The sequence below is a fragment of the Eucalyptus grandis genome, chromosome 6, assembly GCF_016545825.1.
Source record: "Eucalyptus grandis isolate ANBG69807.140 chromosome 6, ASM1654582v1, whole genome shotgun sequence".
NCBI classification, from domain to species: domain Eukaryota; kingdom Viridiplantae; phylum Streptophyta; class Magnoliopsida; order Myrtales; family Myrtaceae; genus Eucalyptus; species Eucalyptus grandis.
The window spans coordinates 24,230,723-24,258,457 of record NC_052617.1 but is presented as its reverse complement, the minus strand read 5'-3'; the positions used below and the strand labels follow the sequence as shown (position 1 = coordinate 24,258,457).

General features: G+C 38.1%; 1 protein-coding gene across 1 annotated transcript; it reads left to right on the top strand.

The window, feature by feature from the left end:
- The first annotated feature begins 5,348 nt into the window (after positions 1-5,348).
- LOC104451745 (wall-associated receptor kinase 2) lies at positions 5,349-25,967 on the top strand. Its single transcript, XM_039314447.1, is given in 6 exon segments — positions 5,349-6,216; positions 12,445-12,660; positions 12,692-13,345; positions 13,348-13,589; positions 22,875-22,949; positions 25,692-25,967. Coding segments are annotated over 6 exon segments (2,331 nt in total).
- The last annotated feature ends 1,768 nt before the right edge of the window (positions 25,968-27,735 follow it).

Sequence of the window (27,735 nt, the reverse complement as noted above, 5' to 3'; positions counted from 1 at the left end):
CCCGAAGGTTTTAGTTCGCATCCAGGTCACACTTGCATGAACCGGATGCACAAAATCCCAATGAATTTCAGCTGCTAATTACGACAGACTCCCGTGAAGCCCACGTAAATTAACGTTGAAGATCCACTGAACTCATCTTTATGCGGAGCACGTTGTTAATGTTTTGGTTGCAGGGTCAAGCCAACTGGAAAGGCAAAAAGGCCTCCTCAAACGTTAATCGATAAAAAGGAAGTTTTCCATGTTTCACTGTTATCGTGCAACACGTTACTTTAGTCTGTCGATAGAGATGCGCAATGAATAATATAAAAAATGACTGCCCGAAAGAAGATTCAATGATTAAAATTATCTGTTGGACAGCTTTCATCTTAGTCGTATCATTTGCTTTTAGAACCTCAAATTATTAATTATTAAAAGTTTAATTCATATATAATATATTCTATCACGGCGTTTTACATTTACAATAATCTCATTAGCCTCCTCCTAGATAAAGCTTTACTAAATACATTTGAATAGATGAATTGTGTATATTCACAACATTTTTGTAAGTCGTATAGTTCGAAATCTTTGTATTAAAAAAAAAAAAAGAAAATATCTTAACAAACTTTTGAGGTTATGATAGCAAGTCAATTATCATTTAATTTAAGATGACACAATCAAAATTAAAATTTAATTATTGCCCTATTCATTGCCTAAGATGGGTTTTCTCCTATAAGTGATCTTAATTACTACACAATATTTATTAACAATTTAGATATTTAGATCGCACTAGCATATGATATAGTTATATAAACTTTCAAATATAAAAAAGGGATCACACTTATGACATTGATTAAGTAATCGAGCCGAAAAAAAGATTTATATTGATAATTTTAGATGCTAACTTTTGCCATGATAGGTGCAATTAATATTTATAAGTCAAATCCTTTTCCAAACAGTATACTTCACCTTTGCAAATAAGAGCTCATTAACAGGATTTCATATGTTTATTTAGAGCAATGGCTTACGTGTCTTTTCTCTCACTGTGTACTCACAATAAAAATCCAATAAGAACACCACAACTACAGAGTTTTCTCTATACGAGCAATTTTATAAATAATGGACACGTGCTTATTTTCCAAATAGATAATTAATGAGTGGGAAAATCGACAGAATACGAGAAGAATAGGAATAACAAGCAAGAGAAAATTTAGAGTGTCAGAATTTAAATAATTGACTTGTGTTATCATATAATGTTAAAGTTACCGTTTTTCTGAAAAATTTAAATTGTTAACAAGCATGCTCGCAAATTTTTTTTTTTTATGACAAACTAGATCACAAAATAATGCAGCATCATTCATTCTTCTAGTCGATTTATTCCTGAACGAATGAGACCCAACACAAAGTATGCCTTCATTTAATTATCCAGCAATCACGTAGGACATCATCTAGCAAATATAGTTCACTATACTTTTCTGGAAAAATAGATCAGACATTGTTAGTGTAAAAGAAAGTTCACAAAGCAATCTCATTTATCTTTGATTCAAATATTTTAACCTATGAAGCACATACACGTTCCAGGTGCTTCCATATTATGTCAAACACCCCGACAAGTGTTCGACACAGGGTCAATATGTGTCAAAAAATTCAACACATAGTCAATTTTTTTTTTTTTTTGACGCGCTTCAGCAACCGTGTCCAGAATTGCGAGAGGCATGACAGGTTTCTGGGGCAAGTCTACAAGTGTGAAGGGAAAGGGAATTGTTGAAGAAGGCGATGAAGGGTGGAGGCGAGGGTGAAGGAACAGAAGTGAGGCCACGAGTGATGACGAGGCTACGTTTTCAAGGGAAGGCCAGAGGAAGAGTAGGGATCGAAGCGACCGAGAGGACTATGACTACAATGTCACAATGGAGGGTTGGAGGCGAGGCTACGACTACAAAGAGGGAGGGCCAAAGGTGAGGTGGCGAGTGACTACGATGAGGCAATTGAGAGAGAGCAAAGATTGAGAAGAAGAGGGTTGTGCAAGAAGGAGGAGGAGGAGGAGGAGGAGGAGGAGGAGGAGGAAGCGGCCAAGGTTATTGGGTTTCCAAGGTTGCTCTTTTAGTTTTAGGAAGAAGAGCAGAAAAAAAATTAAAAATTGGGATGCCGTGCAAGGAGGAGAAGCCTAGGAAGAGGAGGAGGCAGCTAGGGTTTGGGTTTGCAAGGAAGAAGAGGAAAAATTAAAAATGGGGATGCCGTGCAAGGAGAAGGAACCTAGAAGGAGGAGGCGGCAGTTAAGGTTTAGGTTTCCAAGGTTCCTCTTCAAGTTTTAGGAAGAAGAGCTAAAAAAATTAAAATGAGGTTGTCTGTCCTACACTTTTTCTTTTCTTTTTGGAGGGAGGGAATGGTGGAGAGTGATTTCAAGAAAGGAAGTGACAGGTGATGATGGGGGAGAAATGGGAGAGTAAAAATAAATGGTGAGGCTAAAAAATGATTTCAGAAAATAAGGATTGAATGTTGAATAATAAAAATTCTGGTCACCTTAGAAGATCATAAATTTATTTAAATAAGTTGACTCTAGTCTCTACTTTTATTAAAGTCAGAAACATGTCCCAAAACATGAATATGCATTTTCAATAACTATGTCTTTTCAATTTCCTATGAAAACATTTAGTAATGTTATTAGTGTAAATTCATTCTTGATTTTTATTATTTATTTATGAATTTGATTTAAATTAATTTGATTGAAATAATCATAAAAATATTTATTTAATATACGATGTATCCTAACGTGTCAGAATTTTTATTTTTGAGAAATGATATGTTGACGTATTGTATCACGTGTCGCTTGTCCATATTGATGCTACATAGATTATAACTACCAATCTTTCAAATAAATGATGTGTGTAGTTATTCTTGTAAAATTTTATTTACACTAGCTGCATATGCTTCGATAGCTCTATATTTTTCCGATATAGCTTCTCATCTTGCAATTACGTATCTTGACAACAAGGATACTGATGCAAATAAAATATATTATTGTACATCATAACAGTGTTACTAATATAGTATTATTTTATAGGTAAAATGGAAGGAAATGACAACCAATACTAGTAATTAACTCCCAATAAGTGTTATCCTTAGAGTTCCACACACGTAATATAATGTTCCATTTAAGCTACTACTAATTTTAGTGAACCCATCACTGCCGGCTCACCACGATGTAGCGAGAGTATAATTGGGATAATCCTATATCATGGCACAATCAAACATATGCAACAAATAAATTATGATTTCTTGGGGTTAACAAGCAACAAGAATGTTTCGAACTTGTGAACAATGTGGCTCAAGAGGTCCAAAAATACCATAAAATAAGCTTCGCTCGAAATTGTGATAATTCCTATTGTTCATGTTACTTATTCTAGAATTTCTTGATAATGCTATTTCTAGACAAGTAATGTTTTATGTATTGATAAATCATACTAAAATTTAATAGTAAATAATGTGGCAATTTCTTATTGGTTTCTTATACAACATGGCCATTCAAAGAAATAATATTGCTTATTTGAACACTTATTTGAACACTTAATTGAAATTTGTTATACCATTTAGTGAAAATGTTCTCATAGAATTTCTTTGTACATATAGAATTTCTCATTGTAAAATATGCTTGTATCTAGATGGAAGTTTGCAAAGCGGCCTCATATATTCTTTTTCATATATTTTGACCACTGTTTTTACTAGGAAAATGATTTAGGGGGCGTTGCCCTTCATGTATGCCTTTTATCTATGCAATACGGATACGTTCCAAGAGTTTCCATCTCTTGTTGGACATCCTAACACATATTCGACACGCTCCGACATAGTCACATATGCTCCGATAGGCAATCAACACATGTTGAAAAATCTGACATGTAATCAACTTTTCCGGACACGCGTGTCTTGAATTGCAAGAAGCATGGTGGATTTCTAGGGCGGGCCTACGAGTGTGAAGGGAGAGAGAATTGTTGAAGAAGGCAATAGAGGGTGAAGGTGAGGGCAAGGGAGCGGAGGTGAGGCCGCAAGTGACAGCGAGGCTATGACTACAAGGGCGAGCCAAAGGAAGAGTAGAGACTGAGGCGACCGAGAGGGCTGCAACTGCGATGCCATGATGGAGGGCCAGAGGTGAGGTTACAACCGTGAAGGAGGGAGGGCCATAGGTGAGGCAGCGAGCCACTACGATGAGGTGACCAGAGAGAGAGGAAGAGGATCGTGCATGGAGGAGGAGGAGGAGAAGGAGGCGGCGGCTAGGGTTTTTGGGTTTCCAAGGCTACTCTTTTAGTTTTAGAAAGAAGAGCACAAAAATAAAAATGGGGATGCCGCGCAAGGAGGAGAAGCCTAGGAGGAGGAGGAGGAGGCGGCTAGGGTTTGGTTTTGTGAGGAAGAGCAGAAAAAAATAAAATAAAAAATGGGGATGCCATGCAAAGAGGAGCCTAGGAGGAGGAGGCAGTAGCTAGGGTTTACGTTTTCAAGATTCCTCTTTAAGTTCTAGGAGGAAGAGCATAAAAAATTAAAAATGAGGTTGCTTGTCCTACTTGCCGGGATTTTTTCCTTTTTCTTTTTTTTTTTTTGAAGGGAGGGGGGGAGGGTGGAGGGTGACTTCAACAAGAAATGAGAGGGTAAAATAAATGGATGGGGCTAAAAAGTGATTTCAAAAAATAAAAGGACTGAATATTAAATAATGATAAATTCTGGTCACCGTAGATCATCATAAATTTATTTAAACAAGTTGACTCTAGTTTCTACTTTTGTTAAAGTTAGAAATATATCGCCAAACATAGGTATATATTTCCTATAAATATGTCTTTCAATTTCCTATGAATAGATTTATTAATGTTATTTGTGTAAATTCATTCTAGTTATTATTATTATTTATTTATAAATTTAAATCAAATTAATAAAAATGATAAAAATATTCATTTAATATACAACATATCTCAATATGTCAAAATTTTATATTTTTTGAAAAATAACGGATCGCAAATCATATCGTGTCGTGTCGCGTGTCTGTATTAGTACTATATAACCTTTTATTATTATTATTATTATTCTGTCTTGCATTTCTTCATATATGCAATCGATTCCTTCAATTTGTTCTATTGACACGATTAGCCCTTCCACCCTCCATTACTATACTTAATTTCTCCTATTTGTCCACGTGAATATATAATGGCTCCGTTACTGTACTTAATTTACCCTATTGGTCCACGTGAATATATAATGGCTTGGGGTGAACGGCTCATGCTTGAATCCCACTCTGTGAACCGAGGACAGAAGGGCAAAGGTCCCAAAAAGGAGAGGGAGAGAGAGAGAGAGAGAGAGAGAGAGAGAGAGAGTCTCGTAGTTTTTTGGGAATGAAGGTAGTGCATCGGCTTCTACTGGTGGCTGTGGCCTGGTGGTTGCGACAAGGCCGCGCTCCCACCGTGGCCGGAGACTGTGCACACGCATGTGGGGGCGTGTCCGTACCTTATCCGTTCGGGCTCAAACCCCAGTGTGCGAGTTCCGAAGAGTTTTCGCTCCATTGCAATACCTCTGGGAGCCGTGAACAACTAATGTTGGGGGATATTCCGATACGCAAGATCTCAGTCGGGGACTCCACCATGGTCGTCCGCCTCCCCGAACTATACGACTGCTACAGCAAGGATGGCCACTCAGCAAACAGAAGCGGTGATCTGTTCATCAATCTAACTTCACATCCACAGTACAGATTGTCGGACACCCGGAATAACCTCACAGTCCTCGGCTGCGACACCTACGCACTCATATCCGACCAAGATGAGATGTTCCGGAGCGGCTGCATCTCCTATTGCAGCGACCCCGTCGACTTAGCCAAGGAGACCACTTGCTCCGGTCACGGTTGCTGTCAAGCATCCATTCCGAAGGGGCTCAGGACACTCCGCATTAAAATCTCCTCCATCGACGGACACGCGTTGGTCTCGCAATTCAACCCCTGTGGAGTGGCCTTCGTGGTGGACAGAAAGGCATTCAATATCTCCAACAGGACACTCCCGAGCTTCAGTGATTTGGGCAAGAGGGCGGACCTTGTTCTGGACTGGATGGTCGGATGGGACGTGACTTGCAGACAGGCAATGTCAAACCGGTCGAGCTATGCATGCGGCAACAACACTGAGTGCTCCGACTACGCGAATGGACCGGGTTATCGTTGCTTTTGCAAGGCTGGGTACGAGGGGAATCCCTATGATCGCTTCCACGGATGTCAAGGTAATTAACATATAAGACTCATGCATTATCGCCTTTGAATGAATTGTGTGGATAACTAATTAATTAATCAACGTGCAATAACTAGATAGGGGAGTACGGTATCTATGCATTGTTTCCATCTAGCTTACCCATTTGATTAGGCGCCGTTTGATTTGTGCAACCCTTTTCTCTCTCTCCTCAACCTCTGCCTCCACTCTCCCGCTTGCACCTCACAACATTGCCGCCGCCATATGCGCGTCGGACCTCCACAGCCGTCTCTCTCTCTCTCTCTACACCATACCGAAACACACTCCCTCTCCTCCACGGCAACAGCTACTCCACTTGTGAGATGACAACAAAGTGCCGCCACCGCTCCAAGTAACGACTATGACGACTCTCACTCTCTCTCTCCTCCCCCAAACCCCCAAACCCCCCCAACACGAGTCTGTCTTGAACCTCATCTCAGCATTGACAAGTCCCCCCGAACGTCTCCTCCGCAATGAAGGAGATGAGGTTTGCCTGCTAGTTTCTTCCATTACAAAGAAGGCCATATCTATAGGTCTCCTACGAAGAAGAGAAAACTGCAGCAGCATTTCATAAAGAGGGACACGGCAGTGGTGGTGGTGGTGGTGGTGGGGAAGCGGCCTTAACTCCCCGGAATATCAATCTCAACAAGGAGACGACGAGCCCATGGCTCGAAGCTGGCGGGGATGACGATGGAATGGTCACAATGACGATAATGTCAGTTGCATGGCTGGGCCTTGTTGGTGGTGGTGGAGTGGGTGGTGAGTTCAGTGGAAAGTAATGGTGGGATAGTCTTGCCGAGACCTAAATCTATATCTAGCATTAAGCATGTAGGATATGAGATTCATATGATCAATAATTATGATAGGCCCAATCAAATAAAGTTAAACTTGGGCATGTGTTTCTCCCAGGATTCCAACTTTTTGCCCGATAGAATAAGTCTAGGCTATTGTCACTACCCTATGGATGTTAGTGTCAACATCATTTTTAGCAACTCTATTCCCACGTTTTGACAACAATCTTCTCTTCTCCTTTCAAACTCTGTGCCGCTGCCCTATATTCACTGAACTTGGTATACGTACTAAAATGCATCTAAATAGAAAGACCCAATGAGCCCGTCGTGTTTAGTGATAGGTACACATATTAGCACACCCACCCCACTCACGCTTGTAAAGATCAATCTTCTCCTTCCTACCTAGGTAAATAACATGGAAACAGCAGCCCCTCGCCTCGCTCTTGCAATGTGGGGTCCATGCATCATTGCAAACCTCGATTTCTGCGAGTGCTGCTGCAGGATCCTTTCCGAGTTCGTGTGCCCTCAATGGGGTCTCGTACATAGAGTTCGAGGCAGCGATGATCTCCGTCGATGGCGAAGATCGACGGCATTGTTGAGCTCAGATTCCCCCCGCCGGGGGGTTTTGTGGGTGGGGGGAAGGAGATAGACACAGAGAGAGATATCTTTAAAGAAAGTGACATGTGTCACGATACTATGGCCAAAATCTGAATGGGATGGCATTGCCCGTATAATAATCCATGCAGTAGAGGTGTCAAAATTGAATCTATACTGAATGAGATGGGTCATATATGAATTAGTTAAGTTTTAATAAATAGATTGTTAATAACTTTGAATTGTACGTAGGTCTAATGATACATGAGTTGTAAATGGGTTTGTCTTTAAATCCATTTATGGCCTATTTAACTTAAAAAGATTATTAGTTAAGTCCACCTATTAATGAAATATCATCCTCTTGAGCATTTTTTTTTTTTTTTTTTTTTTAAATATTTTCGTTTTTTATAACTTTTTCTATTCTTTTTTTCTTCTTCTTTCTTTCTTTTACATTTTCCCCCTATAGTGTAGTGGTCGACTCTCATTGGCCATCAGGCCCTCGCTTATAGCAGGAAAGGTTCACAGCCCTTGCCCAATCGTCTGATTGCACTGGGGAGCCTCAAGCTCGCTAATTGGGCAAGGCCAATGCCTCGTCGGCCTCAGACAAGCTCAAGCCTCACTAATCTGACAAGACTCGATCTTACCAATGTCGAGGTGAGCTCAAGTGAGGCCAAGGTTCGAGCCTTGTCAATTTGGCGAGACTCGAGCTCATCAATGTTGAGGCAAGCTTAACCTCGCCGAGTCTAGCAAGGCTTAAGCTTGCCTATTGCCAGCCACAGTGGCCAACGACTAGATGAAGAAAATGAAAAAAGAAAATTACTTAAAAATTCTATTTCAAAAATAAAATTAATCAAAAGAAGTGCAAGGAAAATCAAATTAGACTTCCATACAGAACATAAAACATTTTCAAGTTTTGACCAAATACCAAAAAATATTATCATTTTCAGAAATATCATGTTTTTCATGAAATAAATGAAGCCTCAATCTTTTAAAAAAAATTTATAAAATTTGTCCGTTAAATGTGTAATTGTGTGAGGGTTTTAATGGTATAATTTTTTTAAAAAATGAGTTTTTCTAGATTTGATTAAATATGGAAGTGTTTTAATAATATAAATCGAGTCATGTATGGATTGGATATGTGTCGAGTCGGGGTATGGATCGATACATTTATATTGCAAATAAATGAGTCATAAATTAGTTAAAGTCAATTTGGGTCAAATCATTTATAATCTAATCCACTATCTACACCAACTTATTCAATCTATTTTTGCAATTACCTGAGATAAAGTTTCAATTTGTGTTCTGCATAATGTAGACATCAACGAGTGCGAAGACCCACAGAAATACCCATGTCGTGGAAAATGCCAGAATCAATCCGGGAACTACACATGCGATGATCCATTTGGCATACACGGCAACGGTGAAGGCAGTCACCGCCAAAATAAGCATCCCCACAAAGATATTCTGGGTAATTCCATATATCTTCTTATCGTTCACCTGACAATATTATATTCTATCAATTCATTCTTGATTTTACGGTAGGTTTGACGTATATGTTTTAAGGATTATTATACTGTTCTTTTACTGTTGTAATCCCCGATAACACAAGCAGTGAGGCACAAGCTGCCGAATGTTCCTATTCTAGCTGCATTTGGTTCAATTTTGGAAATGAGCCTCGGGGAAATGCAAATATTTTTGCCTTAAAGGGTTTTGGGGAAATGCAAATTGTGTTTGGTAAAAAATTATTTGCAAAACTATTTTGGCGTAAAAAGTGTTTGGCAAATCTTTTAATATAAAGGGCTTTTGGATTTCATTTTCTTTTTTATTAAAAAATATTAAACTCTTTATTGACTCTAGTGAAGGTAAGGGTAGTTTTGGAACAATGAGAGGTAGAACCGAAAAATTAAAAAATTTATGATAGTAGTTTTGAAAGAAAAAAAGAAGAAGTTAGTTTCAGCATTTGGGTCAAACACCTAGCATTTCCCTATGAAAGGCCATTGGAAAAGCTGAACCAAATGTACCATCCCAGACTAAAACTGTTTACATCTTTTTTTTTTTTTTTTTTAACTCCCTTCTTGCCCTCTTGTCCGGGACAGTTTGGATTAGAAAAAGAACAAAAGAAAACACCTTAAAACTTCTAGCGAAAAGGGAGCACAAATTTGAAAAAAGAAAAAAGAAAAATGGAGCACAGAATTAACCAATGACATGTGAAGGTGATTGTTGAAGAAGGCAGAGCGGTTGAGCTCCGCTAAAATCTGAACTGTCATTTACCAACAAAAAAAAATCTGAACTGTCGAAACATTGGCCAAAAAGCAGCATGAGAAGAGCTTAGTGACTCGGCTTCTCCGTGAGTTGCTGGAGTAATAATGGCTCTTGTAGAAATAGAGAAATAGTGTATTTGAGGGTAAAACAGAAGTGATGCAATGGGAGACGTGGCAGATCCTATTAAATTGCTTCTGTAATTTGACATTGCGGTGGTGGCAGAGCACGGTATAATAATGCATGTTTTAATGTGGATTTGAGGATCCGAACTATATATATATATTGAACGTATCAGTTTTTTTTTTTTCCCGGGGTATAAAATTGTATTTTCTCATTTATCTTACATATTTAAAGCTATTGAAATTATATATGTTTGTGTAAAAAATTTGAATAATAATAGCTGAAAAAAGGAATAGATCCGAAACTTAAAGTTTGGGGAAAAAAAGGGCTCTGGACACGAGGAATTTGTGCCCCATAACGAGGTAAATATCCCTCGCAAAAATTCCCCGCAAGGCATGGGGCGGGGCTAATATTGCTCCGTGTACACCTTGTAGAATAATATATATGTCTGTATACATATAAATGTATATAATTTAGTGATTTCTTTAATTTTATGACAATTATTTGTTATAAAAATGTGGTATGATAACCCTATAAAAATCTCTTTTCCTTATCAATCTTGCTTTTATAGAAGATGCAAGCTTGGTAAAATCTTGAGGTAAATAATGTGGCACAACTATTTTCCATAGGAAAAATGATACAAAAAGTTGCTGAATATTGGCTTAATGTGTAATATGGTTCATGAACTATTAATTTGTTTAATGTGGTCCTTAAATTTTAGCCTAATGTTTAAAAATTTTAATTTATTCAATATAGTCCTCGAAGTTTTGGTACATATTAAATTATTATTTTTTGGTAAAGTTGGTACATATTAAATTTAATCTCCAAACTATATGAAAATGTTTAATATTATCCTTGATCTTGAATTTATGAAATGACTAATTTGAATATTTTAATATAGTTCAATGACTATATTAAACACGTATGAAAAGTCTAAGGATTACATTGAACAAATTAAAAATTCATAGACCATTTGTATCATTATCCCTTTTCCATATACTTCATCTTTTGTGAGGCCTGTCTTTCTTTGTAAAATCCACCCATGAGGCCATTACTTTTTATAAAAATAAGAAAAAAATGTCAAATAGTCATCTAGAAAGTGGTTTAGATCTTTTTTGAGAAAATTACAACAAAAATCTTAAAACATATTTCACTTATGCCAATCTAATTTTAAACTTTTCAACTAGGTCAATTGAGTTTTCAATCCTAATCCTTTTCACATTTTACCAATTAAGTCTATTCGGTCAATTTTGAATAGAAATTGCTGACATAGATGACAATTGTTTTACGTGGCACGATTGATACTAATGTGGATATTTTTAAATAATTTTTTAATAATTTTTTTTTTTCTCTAAACGTAGGGCTGAAGAGAGCTGACCCTCATCGGCCACGGTTGAGGGCCGCAATGGCATTGCTCACCCAAATCGGGTGATGCCGTCAAAGGGCCCCACAGGGAAAAATAAGAAAAGAAAAGAAGAATATAAATATATAAGATATTCAAAAATTATTAAAATATTACTTAAAAATTAACAATCTCAATATCGGTTGTGCCACTTAGGACATCTGCCATTTGAATTTGGTTGAATAGATTCAATTGGTAAAATGTGAAAAATGTATAGTTAGGATTAAGTTGGGACAAATGTAATATGTTTAGGATATTTTTGGTAATTCTCCTAAATCATTTTTGGGGAAAAAAAAGATACTATGGTAGTGCCTCGCATGCGACGACGGCATTTCATTTTAAGGGGTGGGGATGAAGGACGTGATCCTCGTCCCAAGCCCTCCCCGTGCCCATTCCTAGTTAAAACTACTTTTAGAGTAATAGTCAATGTGAATTTTAAATGGCTACATATTCTTTCATATCTAGTTAGAGGAAAAGTCTTTCAATCATGCTTTTGATTGTACGTAACCGTCGATCAGAGTTTCCACCAATAGAATGGACCAAAGAAGTTTAATCATGATAATTATAAGGTGAAAATTTGGTTGAAAAATTCCCCCAAGTTTTGATACCATTCGTAGATGGAAAGATTTAGAACAATGGGAATGGAAGGTAAATGCTTTCACATGATCTTTTATTACAAGCCTTCTTCATTATAGACAAGGGAAGACGTTCATAGGAGTTATAGAAGACGCTTGTAATATATATTTAAATTGAGTTCAGTCCATTACTTGCTTACTTTATAGTGATACATGTAAAATTTTAAATAATATCTTTTATAAGAATTGTTATATGATACAGCAACCCATTTGTCAAAGAAATTATTCTTATCACCGTTAAATGAGGTATTCATAAGTGAAAGATTGACTAACCATACGAATCGATGATGACGGTTGCGGATTATATAGAACAAGGTTAAATGGGTTGTGTGTTTGAAATTAATTTTCCAATGAACTATGTGTGCCGTATAATGTTACATGCTTGAATCAGTAATTTAGGAAGATGTTTTCTTTGGCAGCTGTTATTGTGCCCGTCTTGTGCATTACTATTGGTGTTTCAGTTTCGGTCACGTGGAAGCGGAGAATCAGAAAGATAAACTTCAAACGAAATGGAGAAAAGCTCTTGAAACAATATGGAGTTCGAATCTTTACAGAGGCAGAGTTGGCAAAAGCAACTAATAATTATAATGACCGCAATAAGCTCGGTGAGGGCGGTTTCGGTTCTGTCTATCAAGGGAGAATAGAAGTAGACTGTCTATCAAGGGAGAATAGAAGTAGACACCAGGGTCGCAGTCAAGAAGCCTAAAGATGTGCACAAGTCTCTAGTGAAGGGGGATTTCCAGCACAAAATTAAAATTGTGACGCAAATGAACCACAAAAATGTGGTGAAGCTTAAAGGCATTTGCTTGGAGACTAGAATACCATTGCTGGTTTACGAATACAGTTCAAATGCTACCCTCTTCCAACACATCCATCAGAATGTGTCAACCATCTTAAAATCGTGGAAAAATCGGCTCAAAATAGCCGCTGAAGCTGCTCTTGCACTTGAGTGTTTGCATTCCTGCACAGAACCACCAATCATTCACGGCAACGTCAAGTCGGCGAACATACTTTTGGATCAAAATTACTCGGTGAAATTATCTGATGTTGGAACTTCGATACTTATATCACCAGAGCATAGTCATATCGTAGCCACTGAAATAGAGGGCACATTAGGCTACATTGATCCGGAATATTTAACCACTGGTAAGTTAACAACTAAGAGTGATGTATATAGTTTTGGAGTTGTCCTCATGGAGTTACTCACTGAAAAGAAGCCTACAAGTTCTATCACAAAGTCTGGAGAGCCAATCAATATTATCCTTTATTTCATCTCTTCCATGAAGGACGAGACACTCTCCACTGTCATAAACTACGAGGCTGCGATGAAATCAAGAGAGTAGAAAGGGTTCTCGAGATTGCAGTGAAGTGCTTGAACCATACTAGTGCGAAGAGGTCAACGATGACGGAAGTGGCTCAGCAACTCGCCATAATTAACCCAAGCCCGACCGTTGAAGAAAACATTGAAGAGAACAAATCCAAGTTGGATGTAGAAATCCATCACGTCACCAAGCTTTCAGCGCAGGGGACGTCAAGCTGTCTTAGTTGTCCGGGAGTGGATTCAGTATTTTCCTGCATCTAATATTTTATTCCTGCGGCGTGTAGTAATTGCCTATAAGAATTTCTAGGGTTGATTGTGTGCTTTAAATATATGCTATTTTGCCGTTTGCTTTGGACTTATATTTGTGCAAGCATTTGTGCTGGTTTAAGTGTGAGAATCTAGTATAATATATGTGAAGCTATGCATTAAAGTAGATTTATCTTATGGCCATTTTGACATTATAATAATCTCTCTTTCCCTTTATCTTTTCTTGTTTTTCATTTTTCCCTTCATATAATAATAATAGGTGAGGAAAAAATTTCACTCACTCCTTTATATCTTTTCCCCCTTAATCTAATCCCAATTCACTCTTAAGGCAAGTAAAAATAATAGGCAAGGCAAAAATTTCCATTCACTTTCAGTCTTTGATTTTCCCTAGTTATATCGCAATTAATCTTACTATGATTTTTATTTCCAGAAAAAAGATAATAATTGTTGGCCAAAAAGACAAAAATAGGCTAGAACAATATGTACCTTCACTCTTTTTCTTCTTTTCTTTTTTCTACTTTTTCATAATTTGATCTTAATTTTACTTTATGGAAAAAAAATAAAATCTTTATTCACTTTACTTTCTCTTGATTTATAGTTCATTTAATCTAATTTGAGGTTAGATGTTGAATTGGGATTGAGAGTGGGAAAGACAAATCGTTTCAAAACTCAAACAATGCCACATATTCCAGCCATGATATCATTACTAATAATTATGAAAAAGGGGATAGTCAAACCTATTGGACCCTGACATCTACATTATCTTAGTTAATTCAATAAGGACGAAAACTTCTTATACAAACCTATGTGAGAGGATCATAAGATCGAGAAGGAAGAATTAGGGAATTTACTTCATAATAACAACATCGTAGAACATAATTTTTTTTTTTTTTTGAGAAAGATAAAATAAATGACTTTTATAACATTAATAGCAAGATCGACAATCCACCATTTAAGATGAAAGAACTTGAATTATATAAGTGAATTAAAAACCATGATGAATAACAATAGCAAGGAATACCTAATCTCTATTATCTGCAATAGAACTTTTTATTTTCTGTCTAAATTTTACAAATTAAAGGCTTAGACAATTTAGTTTTTAGTAATTGACCATGATTTTAAAAATTATCTCAGATGACTATGTAAAGAACCAATCACAATTATGTTCCACCAAATAGTGATGAACTAAATTGACAAAAGATAAAAATATGTATTTTTAATTGGTTTTCAAGGGTAATTTGAACCTGGCATTTGTTTTCTCTGGAGTATTCCAAGAAAGGATTTTTTTTTTTTTTTTATGGAATTATGGGGAAAATATTAAAGTAGTCACCAGATTTTGTTGGTCCTGTGCTAAAGCTAAAATTCTAGTTGAATGCAAAGACATCCCAAGTTTGTTTCAGCTGGATGCTTTTTTCTGATAGTTTTTCTTGTAGTTTACCTTCGAATAATGCATCTTTGAATTTTCAAAAAAATATATTTTTCTCATATTATTTATATGATAGCACTTGTGGTGCTAGAACGGCAATTACCTGCAACTTATTGCCATCTTGTAGAGCTTTCATCAATATTTTAAATAGATGGGCCAACGCAAATAAAAACAAATAAACTTAAAGGCCTCATCCAAAATAAAATTAGAGACTTAATTATACATTGTGCCTTAATTACACTAATTAATCAGCTAGTATCCTCTCGGTACCTATCTTATACCAATCATACGTCCTAGGATTCAATTCCTAACCAGGCTAAGGAAACAAGAATCCATGCATCAAAAGGGTGCAATTGGAAAAAAAGATATGTGCATACAACAAGCCAACAATTGTTTCCGTGAATATTCAATCCCCATTCTAAAGCCTTGAGGGGCTTGTTCTATTTGAACGTAATTTTTTTAGGACTTCCACACATTTTAATAAAAAAACTATTCAGAAACTAATATTTAAGCTTCTCCCTAACTTTAAAAAGAATAAAAAAAAATCAAAATTTCTTTAAAATTTTTTTGTAAATTAATCCATAATTTGAAAATATGGACTCAGGCTGGGGCTGGTGATACCAGCTAAATTAAAAGAAGTGGGCTCAATGATTGAAGCCCAATCTGTTCACGACCTGAACCGAGTCCAAATTCAATTAACCTAGGCCCAACCCAGATTTACCAACACTAAGCTCAAGCCCACTTCCTATTTTTTCGTTTTCTCCCCTATTTTCCTAAGCCCTTCAACGTCTCCTCCCTATGCCCCTGCCCCAGGACAAACCAAGATAGAACACACCAAAATGCAAGACGACCGCACGAGGAGTTCAACAATCAAAGCTCGTTAGACTAATTCATCAGTATATCGCATATACAGATTCCACCATCGAGCGCTCATGACCAAGACTCCCCAAACCAAACCAGGAAACCACTTCCGACCTCCGGACAACTATCAGTTTCTACTCGCGATCTTTGGGGCTTGCGCTCACAGCCACACAATAAACCCCAGGAACAATCACAGGAAATAGCTGAGCACGAGGCAAAACAATGGCCGAAAATCTGGGCCTGTTCGGACTTTGTAGAGATCAAATCTGGCTAAAGAAATGTATTCGGCCATCAGTAAAAATGTTGTACAGGACTCTGCAGATCCTTGGAACAATTCGGAATCCGAGACTAAAACGACCGTTTTTGGTTCGGGCGTTTCCCTCGAATCTGTGGTGGGCACATATCGAGAAGAAGACATTACGCATTCTTAGATCACAGATTCGGATCCAAACTCAAAGAAAACCACCAGGAAAGGCTCGACACCAACAAGTTAGAAGTAAAACACGCATAAGCCGGGCCGCAGCCTCTCCTTCAACCAAAATAGGGCGGAGCAGAGACGGTTCAAGGGAATGAGCGTTTAACCGCGGGGTCCCTACCAGGCTTGGCGACGACGGCCTCGACACAAATCTAGCTATAGGTAGTTGTCTCCGTGTCGCCAGTCCGAGATCCTCGGGAAGACAGCGGATCGAACTAACAGATTCACTCACCGGAAATCGAACACCGTGAGAGAGGGGAAAGCCGCGGGCTCGGTGGGGGGTCAGTTAGGGGCCGTCGGTTCGCGTCGAGGGGGGGCTGAACGACGCTCGGCCGGGCCTGAATTTTTTTTTTCCCCTCTTCTCTCGGTCTCTCTCTCATAATTTCTCTCGCAGCCTCCTCGTTTTCTCTTAGTCGTGCGCTCAATTCTCTCTCTCTCCCTCTTCCTCTTTTCTTGTTCTCCGCCACAGTTCGGCTCACTGAACGGTCCAATCGGCAGAGGCCCTTCGCCCTCCGGTCTCTCCTGCACTGGCCGGTCCTTGGCCTACACCGGCGATCCTCCCGTTGTTGTCTACTCTGCCGCCAGTCTGTGCTCCGCCCTAGACAGATCTGCGGCCTTGAGCTCCTCCTCGAATTTACAGCTTGACCTTTCACTTGGCCGCCCCTTCTTCCCTTTTAACTGGCGGTCGCTTTTGCTGTCCCCGGTCCTTTGAACGTGCTATTCTCTGTCCCGCGCGTGAATAGCAGGACAGGAGGAACTGGAAGGAGGGGCCAGGCCGGCCCAACTCGGCTCCTTTTTATATTAATTATTTTTTAATTATTATTTTGCTGTTTTGTTATTCTTTAATTATTTTTATTATAAAATTAGTAAAATTTAGTAATATTTATGTAAATTATCCAAATGCTTTCATGCTGTGTAATCTAATGAAAATTCTTTTTGATAGGACCGAGTCAATCTTTAATTTTCTAATGGTTTGCTAAAATTTAGTTGTTAATAATAGTTATACCATCCCATTAAGCCATAGATTAATCTCTAATCATCTGTTGGCACATAAAAAAAAAACATATAAGTCAAGTATATTTGATGATGAAAATTAGCATGAGCATATGTGTTGCAATTATAACTCTTACAGTAAACCAACTACTTTTTACATTTCCCTTAATTGATATTCATAATCGAATATTTAACGCTGAATTCCAAGTCGACTACCTTTTATGTTTGTTTGGAACCACAGTTGCAAATGTACTCATGGATGCTAATCTTATTTAACCAAATACTTTCATGTGTTATTAGAAAAATCTCGAAATTATTGCAAGATTATTTTCTTTTGATTATTTTAATACATCTTTATATGACTATAAATATGGTTATGAGTGCATATCGAGTTTACACGATGAGTGTACTATATTTTCTAATATTAATAGAAGAGGGCTACTTTTTTTAAACCCTCGAAAGTCATTATATCCATAATCCGAGATGCAAAGAGGGACTCCTTTTAGAAAATAATAGTCCACGGAGAGAAAAATAATAATTCTCTACAGAGATAATCATTAACTCTTTGTTCTAGCATAGCCATAGGCCTGTACAATATGAATTCATCATTTTCAGTTTTTCAAGATCCAGACAACTTAAAAGTTATAGAAGTAGTATAATTGAATATACAACAATCTTATTTGACAAGAGCTTATTGACATAAACATAGGAATGCATATCCATGCAATTGCAAAAGACATGTCATCTTTTTCGGGGTGCTGCTAGAGTTGTACTTCATCATCTTGTGATGATCCACAAAATCCCATAGATTAGCTTACGAGGATTGACAAACACTTTGTGAAACTATTTCGCTGGAATTCCTTCCATGATAAAGTACATTTCACTAGAAGTTGTTCTTTGGTTTTTTATGAGAGGAGATAGATTCTATGATGCCTTTAAATAGGAAAATATCATAGGAACACAAGGAAACTGATAATTTCAGTTCAAACGAAACTGAAAGTATACAGGCTTTGCTAGAATTTAATTGATAATAAAACATGAGGACATAAAGATGCAACGCCAAAATTTAATTGATAGCAAAGATCTGAAAACTATTGACGTGAGTTGTCAATTTTAATTGGAAAAATTGTAGGGCTAATTAGTTGCTAAGTATATATTGCATAATATCTTTATTTTTAGAATCAAGCAGATTCTTAACCTAAGATAATGCATAGCCTAGAATAGGTTTTTTTTTTTTTTTGTAGTTTTTTTTTCTCAGTACAACTATACATATTTTGTACTCATTTAGAAAAGATATTGACGAGAGAAAAACATCTATGTTCGTCATGGTATCAGAGTAGAGATTCTAGGGATTTTTGCTATGATCAAACCTAAATTATAACAGGGAGGAAATAGACCTGATCAAAAACTATGTTAGAAACAATTGGGTGGCGCATCAACAACAAGGCGAGAGTCCATCCACAACCGCCATCCTTAAGGATTTAATGACCCGAATGACGCAAGTTTTGACCAAGAATTAGACTTAAATCCATGCGTCAAATAGCGATTTTTCCGCTACACATATTGGCATTAAGTTGGATGGCACTAACTATACCTTATGGTCCCAAGTTTTTGAGATGTATATCTCTGATAAAGACAAGTTTGGATATATCAATTGGGACTTGCCACAGCCTCAACCGACGGATCCAACCTTTAGGAGATGGTGAACTGAAAATGCAATTGTGAAATGGCTGATTAATTACATGGACCCAACCTTGATAAGCAATTTTATTCATTTTCCTGCAGCAAAAATGGTAAGAGATTCGATTTCTACAACTTTTTTGATGGAATTGACACCTCTCAAGTGTATGATCCGAAAAGAGATGTGACTAGAATGAGATAAATTGGAGGGCCAATTGAAGCATATTATAACAATTTTCAAGGTTTATGGAGAGAAATTGACTTCCATCGCCTTAACCCGATGAAATGTCCCACAACATAGAAAGGTATAACTCGATTCTATTGGAAGATAGAGTCTATGCTTTTCTTGATGGGTTGGATGATCATTTGGATAAGATACGGGCATATGTGCTTTAGATTCGACCATTCCCTATGGTTGAACAAGCCTATGCTCATGTCCGAAGGGAGGATGTAAGACAAGTAGTTATGGTGTCAGGCACGAAGTTTATACATGCTAGTGCCATGGCCTCCAAAGGAGTCAAGATGGAACCTCAATGACCATCGATGCTCCAAATTTCAAAACCGGTTCTTCCTCTCTAGGAGATGGAAAATGAATACAACCTCAAAGGCCAAGGCACAATCGGAAGGAGGCTTTACAAACTATGGAAACATGAAGCATACTCATGAAACTTGCTTTAAGTTACATGGATACCTAGAATGGTGGAAAGAGCTCAAGGCACAAAAATATGCTAATAATGGGTTGGGATGAGCTCCTTTGATAAATGCAGAACCTCACTTATCTTTGATTCCACATGTGGAATCGTCAAGTATTTCAACTACTCTTATAATCAAGGTAATCGTGGTTATGCATTGCTTAGTTATAATCAAGATATTTAAGTGGTTGGATTGTTGACTCAAGAGCAATTGACACATGATATCCAATTCAATGAATTTGTTAAGATTACTATAACATCTTCGATTCCGACCCCGTAAGGATTGGCCATAAAGGTCCTGAATGGATCGACCATGGGCCATTGGCCATGGGATCGATTAGTTCGATTGGTCAAGAATCAAGGATCGGTCATGGTCCGATCGAGTGACTGACCATGAATTGGTCAAGCTGTTGGCCACGAATCGTTTATCGACCATACCGATGGGATTGGATCACCAACTCATAAAATGATTTTTTGATCATGAGAATTGGTCACGAGATGATTTTGGATTGATAGATGGTCATGGGTCGATCCAACCGATTATAGTGCCCGATCGTGGGTGATTCCATTTAACTATGCATTGATACACGGACGATCCGACTCGATCAAATGTGATCGTCTTTGACCAAAAAATGCATCATTCCCTAATTAATTCTTAATGATCTTAAATGAATCTTGAATTGGTGATGTTCGATCGTGGATCGAAAGTGCATTGACCATGAACCATACGGATGGATTTGGTGCCGATCGAAATGAGCTCAGGGATATACCAAATTATTATGTTACTAACTCAGGGATAGACCTAACTATTCCATCACTAACTCAGGTATAGGCACAACTATTCGGTCCATGAGTGCCTTGGCTTAGTGCTAGGTCATGGATAGCCTTAAAATTGGCCTTGACCGATCGAAGGATCAATGGACCACCATTTAGGCCGAACCGACCGTCCAATGGAACAATTTGGCCGAGTGTGGGGTATGATGACCAAATCTCGGGTGTATGTGATTCAATTTTTCGAGGTGTACCTAATGATCCATTTTTTGTCCTCGGAATCAACTTAGATGACGAAATTCTCTAGACCGCCTTCTTGAGGAAGAAAATGACAAAATAAATAAAACTCTAGAACACCATCATTAAATAAATGGGGTGATGTGTCCTTTGACTTTGCAAAAGTTATGATGAATTTAAAAATATCCTTTATGGGCAAGAAAAGGATGGTGCACATGTGGCCCAATCAAAAAGCGATATCTAAAGCTCTCATTAATGACCTAAGAAGTTTAGGCATTGAATTGGCAATCTTGATAGTCTTATCTTCAAACTTCATTAAATGCTCATTAAATGCTGAGATACAAATGATCCAATGAAAGGGTGAAAAGCGAGCCACCATCAATGATGCCTATAAGCTAGATTGCCAAGCAAGATCTTTTAGCCGTCAAAATCCCATTCTTTAGGTGCAATCATTGGATAAATAGGTTTGCCACCTAAAGACCATAGGCGGGACACTTGAAAATTTTAGAATGGACCATTTGGTTTGGTAATAATGGCACCAAGTAGTGTAAATAGGAGGACCTCTCCTCATTTTGCATCATGCCATTCACTTTCTCCTTCCTCCTTCTCCTAGACGCCATCTCCTCCTCACGTCTCTCTCTCTCTCTCTTTTACTACCTTGCTCACCCACCGCCTTACAAGACGGCCCTCTCTTGGTAATGGCCACCTATAATTTATCGAGGTTCATAAAAAATAAGTAGAATTCCTAACCCTTGGCTAGGGCGATATGCTACATTGTCGAGTCTTAGTCATGTGCTTACTCATGAGTAGTCGTTTTTATGTTGCAAGTCCATTTTATATGGTTTGCTTGTGTGTGGGTTAAGATGGAAGATAATAAACTAGCTTATGCGACACATGATATGTGATCATTAAATGAAAGAAGAAGACCGTCGTCACATAGCGTTGGCGGCGATGCCTTGTTTGTGAGAACATAATACCTTGGTTGAGTCAAGATGCTTGGGTTGAGCCCAAATGCCTTGGGTGAGCTAACCCTTAGGAAGCCTTGGTTAAGCTGGGATGCCCTAGTTGAGCCAGGATGCTTAACTTGAAGCCGGATGCCTCAGTTGAGCTAAGATGCCCTATTGAGCCAGGATGTATGCTAACAAACCTTTTATGCATGTCGGTATGTTTATTATTACTTGACTTGGTGTGTTCATGGATAACTGAAGGTAAGCATGCATAAAGTTACATCGAAAGGTATATATGTGTAGTCAAGGTGAAGCAATAATATTATTATTGATCTACCATCGATATTATTATTCAAATACTATTCTTGCTAAATTTGATGACGAGTTGTCATTCTAGCAGAGATTAGGGGTTTTTATTTACTAGTCGTAACTCACTCCTTATTTTTTAGACTTGTAGGTAGGAAAGCATCATGTTAGTTTTGAAAGCCACAGTCACACTAGAGGAGATAGGAGTTTCCCTAGTTTTTGTGGAAACTTGTAGTTTGATTTAAAAAGGAAAAATGGCCCATAGAAAAAGGGCTTGTAAAGTACTATTATAATATAAATCAATGTATTATGTGTGATGTATGTCCCAATCTTCCAGCTATTGTTTGTCTAAGGGGTTCATTTGTTCATGTTTCCATGTGCATGATAACAAGATAAAAGGAATCGGGACGGCGACGAGCTTGGGACGTCACGAAATAACCATTGTCATTCGTGACCCTAGAGATGGAATCGGGTTTGTGACACTCACCAACCATTGTTGCTCATGACCTTAGAGATGGAACGCGTTATCGGTTAAAGGGACCCCAAGCCTTATAAACTAGCGACTCCCCTTAAGTGATGTGAGACTAATCACACAACCAAGACAAAGTAGTATTGCCCCCACACGCAATGCTAATTTGGGGTCACTATAGACCCATATTAAGCCTTATAAACAAGACTCCTCCTCTAAGTGATGTGGGACTAAAGAGGAGCGCTCCCCTTCCTTGGGCTGTCACACTGTTGCTCTCACCCTTTTTCTCATTATCCAATACTTTGTTGGTTCCATCTTTCTCAAATAAATTGATGTATGTAGGGCAAGCCACTGAAGGGCTAAATTGCGTTGCTCTAATCTATCCTACTTTTTGTCTTTCTCAGGATATTCTCACAAAGGAGATCAATGGATGTGGTACCAAGAAATGGGGTTATGCTACATGGATTATTTTAGTCCCGGTAAAGAAAGCAACATGCAACACTCAACTAGTATCATGGAGAGATAAATTTGGCTATGACATCGTTGTTTGGAACATTCATCATTTAGTTATATGAAGTACCTATTTCTTGATCTATTATCCAACTTTTAGGATTCAACTTTTAAATGTGAAACTTGCATTTTGGCTAAAAGTCATAGTGCACATTTCTCAATAAGTATACATAAAAGTGATATTCCCTTTATGTTAATTTATTCTAATGTTTGGGGACCCTCTCCAATTACTATTGTTTCTAAAATTAATTGATTTATGACATTTGTTGACGATTGAACCCAAATGACTTGGTTATACTTGCTAAAGCACAAAGATGATGTGTTGGGTATGTTCCGAACTTTTCATGCTATGATTTAGATGCAATTTTCAGCTAAAACTCAAATTCTTTGTTCTAACAATGGTGGAGAGATTGTTAATAAGGAATTTCAAAATGCTTTTGAGAATCATGGTCTTCTTCATGAAACCTCCTAACTCAAAACACCACAACAGAATGGAGTTGTCGAATGGAAAAAAAGACATATCTTAGAAACTACTCATGCATTATTGTTTAGTTCACATGCACCGAATAGATACTAGCATAATGTTGTGGTCACAATAGTATATCTATCGAATCGTATGCCTTCAAAGGTGTTGAATTTCAAAAGACTCCATTTTAAGTCCTTTCCAAACATGTTACTCTACCATCTATTTTGTTGATTCCTCCTCGAGTTTTCGGATGTGTTGCTTTTGTTAATTTCCATAAAAATCAATGTACTAAGCTTGACCTTTGTGCAATTCGTTGTGTTTTTTTGGGGTATGACGCACAAAAAAAGGAATATTGATGTTACAATTGTCGCGACCTGTTTTTTTTTCGTGGTGCGAACCACCTAGGGTTTGGCTAATGGATTATTAAGCCTAGACTTAACTCGGGCTCTCCCAAGCCCATACCAATTCGCGACTTAAGTTCAAGTTCTTAACATGCAATTGATTTTTTAATCGGGAGTCGCCACTAATCTATTTTTGGTGGGTCGATTAGAAACCCAAGTAAAGTAACGGGAGTTTCACTTTACTCCTATGAACTAGAGACTATGGGTATGGGGACTTGGTTACACTTAGATTTCTCTAACGCCTTTCGGTACCATTCTTTTTATTTTCAAAAAATGTTTTTGCGGGCGACTTAAATTGATTTTAAATCTATTTTCCTAACATGTGAGGTGATCATGCGGATGCAATCCACCAATTTAACACCCAGATAAACAATAAATAAATTGCAAAAAACTTACCTCAAAGCAACGAAAGCATCTGCAATATTAAATTAGAAACCACATCAACCCTAGATATGGTTTCTAATTACTACGCAACTTTTTTTTTTTTGTTTTTACTTAATTAATGAAAATCATGCAATATGCAATGCGCTAATTCTAACGACATGTGATTTCTAATTAAATAGGCCTAGCAAAAATACTAAATGACATGCATCCCAGTGAATCTAGCCCTAATGACGTGTATATGACATTTTTTTCTTTTTCCTAAAAGAATGCATTTTATCATAAATAATAAAACTAATTTAACCTATGACATGTTTTTGTATTTTTCGGGTGAAATGAGAAAATTACCTAATTAGATTAAGATCCTATTTAATTTATATTAGGAATTAGGTTGAGCCAAATCTAATTTAAACTAAAACATTATCTTAACCTAAATAATCCTAAAATGCAATATATCTAAAAAATACCTAAACTTATAACAAATTAAGAAAAAATATTATCTAGAATTGAACTAAGTGCAATTTAGTCCTAATATGCAATGACGTGCAAAATATGCTTTAACACTACATGACATGTATATGATGATTTTTTGTTTTTGTTTAATTTCGAAATTAATAATTGCCAAATAATTAAACATGCAATCCAGTTAAAAATCTAGCAACCTAAACTGATTGATTTGATTTTTTTTTTTTTTTGATTTTGAAATTCGAAATAAGATTCCTATTCTAAATATGTAAACCCTAAAACATGCAATATTATAATCCAAACACATTTCAAGATAAACAAAACAATAATGACAAGCTAAACCAAGGATATCACACATCATTCGATTAATGGATAATATTTCGTTGATAAAATCGATAAATTAATCTTAAGACTTAAAGATCAAAATATCAATTTTATTCCCGCAATTAATTATTTCATCTAAAGCGCTTTATAGATGAAATAAAAAATCCCAGTGCGGATCGGGCGATATGTTGGAATTTCCAATCATATACTAAAGACTAATTATACTAAAAAAACAAGATAAAGTAAAATAAATAAAATAAACTAAAGAAAACTACCTAATGTGTTTTCTTTTTTTATTCTTTTTTTCAAAAATTGAGCTTGGCAGCCGTGGGGCCCGGCCAAGGGTGGATAATCGGGGGTCTGGCAGGGGCGTCGCGGTCGGAGCTCCGGCGAAGCTGGGCGGCGACGAGGGAGCTTCCGGCGCCTGAATCTCGGCTTGGCAGCGGCTGCAGCTTCGTGGGCAGAGGAGGGTCGCGGGCGACGGGCGCTAGTGCAGACGCGGGTGAGGTTTGCAGCGGCGGCGTGGGCGCGAGGCTGGCTGTCGGGCGCCGGGCGAAAGCGAGCAGCGGCGGTGCGGGCTCCGGTGGCGTCGGGTCGCGGCAGGGACAGCAGCGCGGCGGCGGCTGAGCGTTGGGCGGAGGGGAGCAGGGGCGGTGTGGTCTCCGGTGCTGCAGATCGGCGACGGCAAAGGCGGAGCTGGGGTGCTCGGGTCGCGGAGGCGGCTGGTGTTGCAGTGGCGAGGTGGCGAGCGAGCAGGAGGCAGCGGCGTTGGGTCGTCTGGCGGAGAACAGCAGCAGCGCCTCGAGCTACTGGGCGGTGGTGCAGAGTGGTGGGTGGAGCTCGACAAGGTCAGGAGCGGTGGGCTTCGTCGGAGCTCCGGCGTCGGGCTGGGCAGCAGCAGGTCGCGGGTGCAGAGGCGCGGCGGTGGGCGTCGGAGGCGCGCGCGGTAGCGGCGTTGAGGGTTGCTGCGTCGGCGGCAAGGCGCGGCGACGGTACTTGCGGTGGCGCGGCGGCGAGCGGGCTTCGGTGGCGTCGTGGGTGGTGCTGGTGCAGTGCTCACGGACGGAGGAGGTGTGACGCGAGCGTGGGCAGGGGCTTCCACGCGAAGAAGACGAACAGTAGCTCCTGCTGCTTTTTTCTCTTTCTTTCTGGCCACACGTCACTTCTCTGCACTTTTTCTCTTTCTTTTGCTGACTTTTCCCTTTCTTTTCTTCTGCAGGTTGTCAGAAGGGAAAATAAAAAAGAAAATGACCCTTGGACGAGAAATTGGGATTTCCTCTCTCTTTTTTTTACTTTCACGAATCCTTTAAGCTCTTTTCACGAAATTTTTTTAGTGGATTCTCCCCTTCCACCCTGTGTAGGTCAACTCCTTTTATAGTGGTTCCGATCAGCCTTTCTATGGCAAATTTTAAACTTCTATCTTCCGTCGCATTAAATGAAAACAAATCGAGCGTGATTTCGAATCAGTTCCCGATCCCCTGATTTCTTCCATTTTGTAAAATTATTGTCTCTTATTCACTTGATTTTTAAATTGCTTCTGCATTTAACGAAATCTGAATGCTCATCAAAATTTCAAATTTCCATGCATAATCAATCAAATAAATTTCCCCCATTTTTTTTTTCATTTTTTTCCTTTTATTTGTTCCAATGCAATTTTTATTTTCCTTATTTTCCTAGATTTGCTAAAAATAGGTGTCAACAACAATCCTACTACCAAACATACCTATGTCACCATGGATGTAACCTTTGTGGAATCTAAAAGATTTTTTTATCATAACTAGCATCCAAAATTCCTTTCGAAGGGAGATACTAGTTGAAAGGCAAAATTAGTAGGATTATGTTGTATTCGAAATACACTTTATTACAAACTGAAACTGGACAACTTGGCAGCCTAGTGAGCAAAAAAAGCGAAGTAGTGGTTAGTGAGGAGAATCAAATTGATATTGAGTAAGGGAACAATGATAATACTACACAAATTATTAAACCTCGTCACTCTTCAGTACCTAACGAGTCTCCTGAGAATATTCTTGAGGTAAGTTCTCCTACTACACCTTCTTCTCTTAATGACTTAGATACTTCTGTCAATTATCATTTACCTTTTAGGCATAATCGTGGAAAGTCCCCAAATCGACACTCATTGGATTTTAAAGGAAGGAGATCAAAATGCCCTATTGTAAATCATGTATCAGCTTGGAGATTATCATAACCTCTCAAGGTATTTGCATACAACATGTCTTCAGTCCATGTTCTTAATGGAATATAAGAAGCCTTAGTAGATCCAAAGTGGATTCAATTGATAAAAGAAAAAATGGAGGCGCTAAAAAAACTAAAACATGGAATCTTGTTCCATTGCCAGATGGAAAAAAGACGATTGAGTGTAAATGGGTGTTGGTGGATAGATCTATTGAAAGATATGAGGTGAGACTTGTGGCAATGGGATATACACAAACATATGGCATAGACTATTAAGAGACTTTTTCACCGATGGTGAAATTGAACACTATTAGAGTCTTGTTGTCTCTTGTTGCAAATTTAGATTGGCCATTGCACTAGTTCGATGTAAAAACGCCTTTCTTCATGGCAACCTTGAGGAGGAGATTTATATGGATATTCCATTATGGTACACTATTTCCTAAAAAAACAAAGGTTGTGTGTAAGTTGCAATGTTCGTTGTATGGTCTAAAACAATCATCCGCGCATGGTTTGGACACTTTGGCT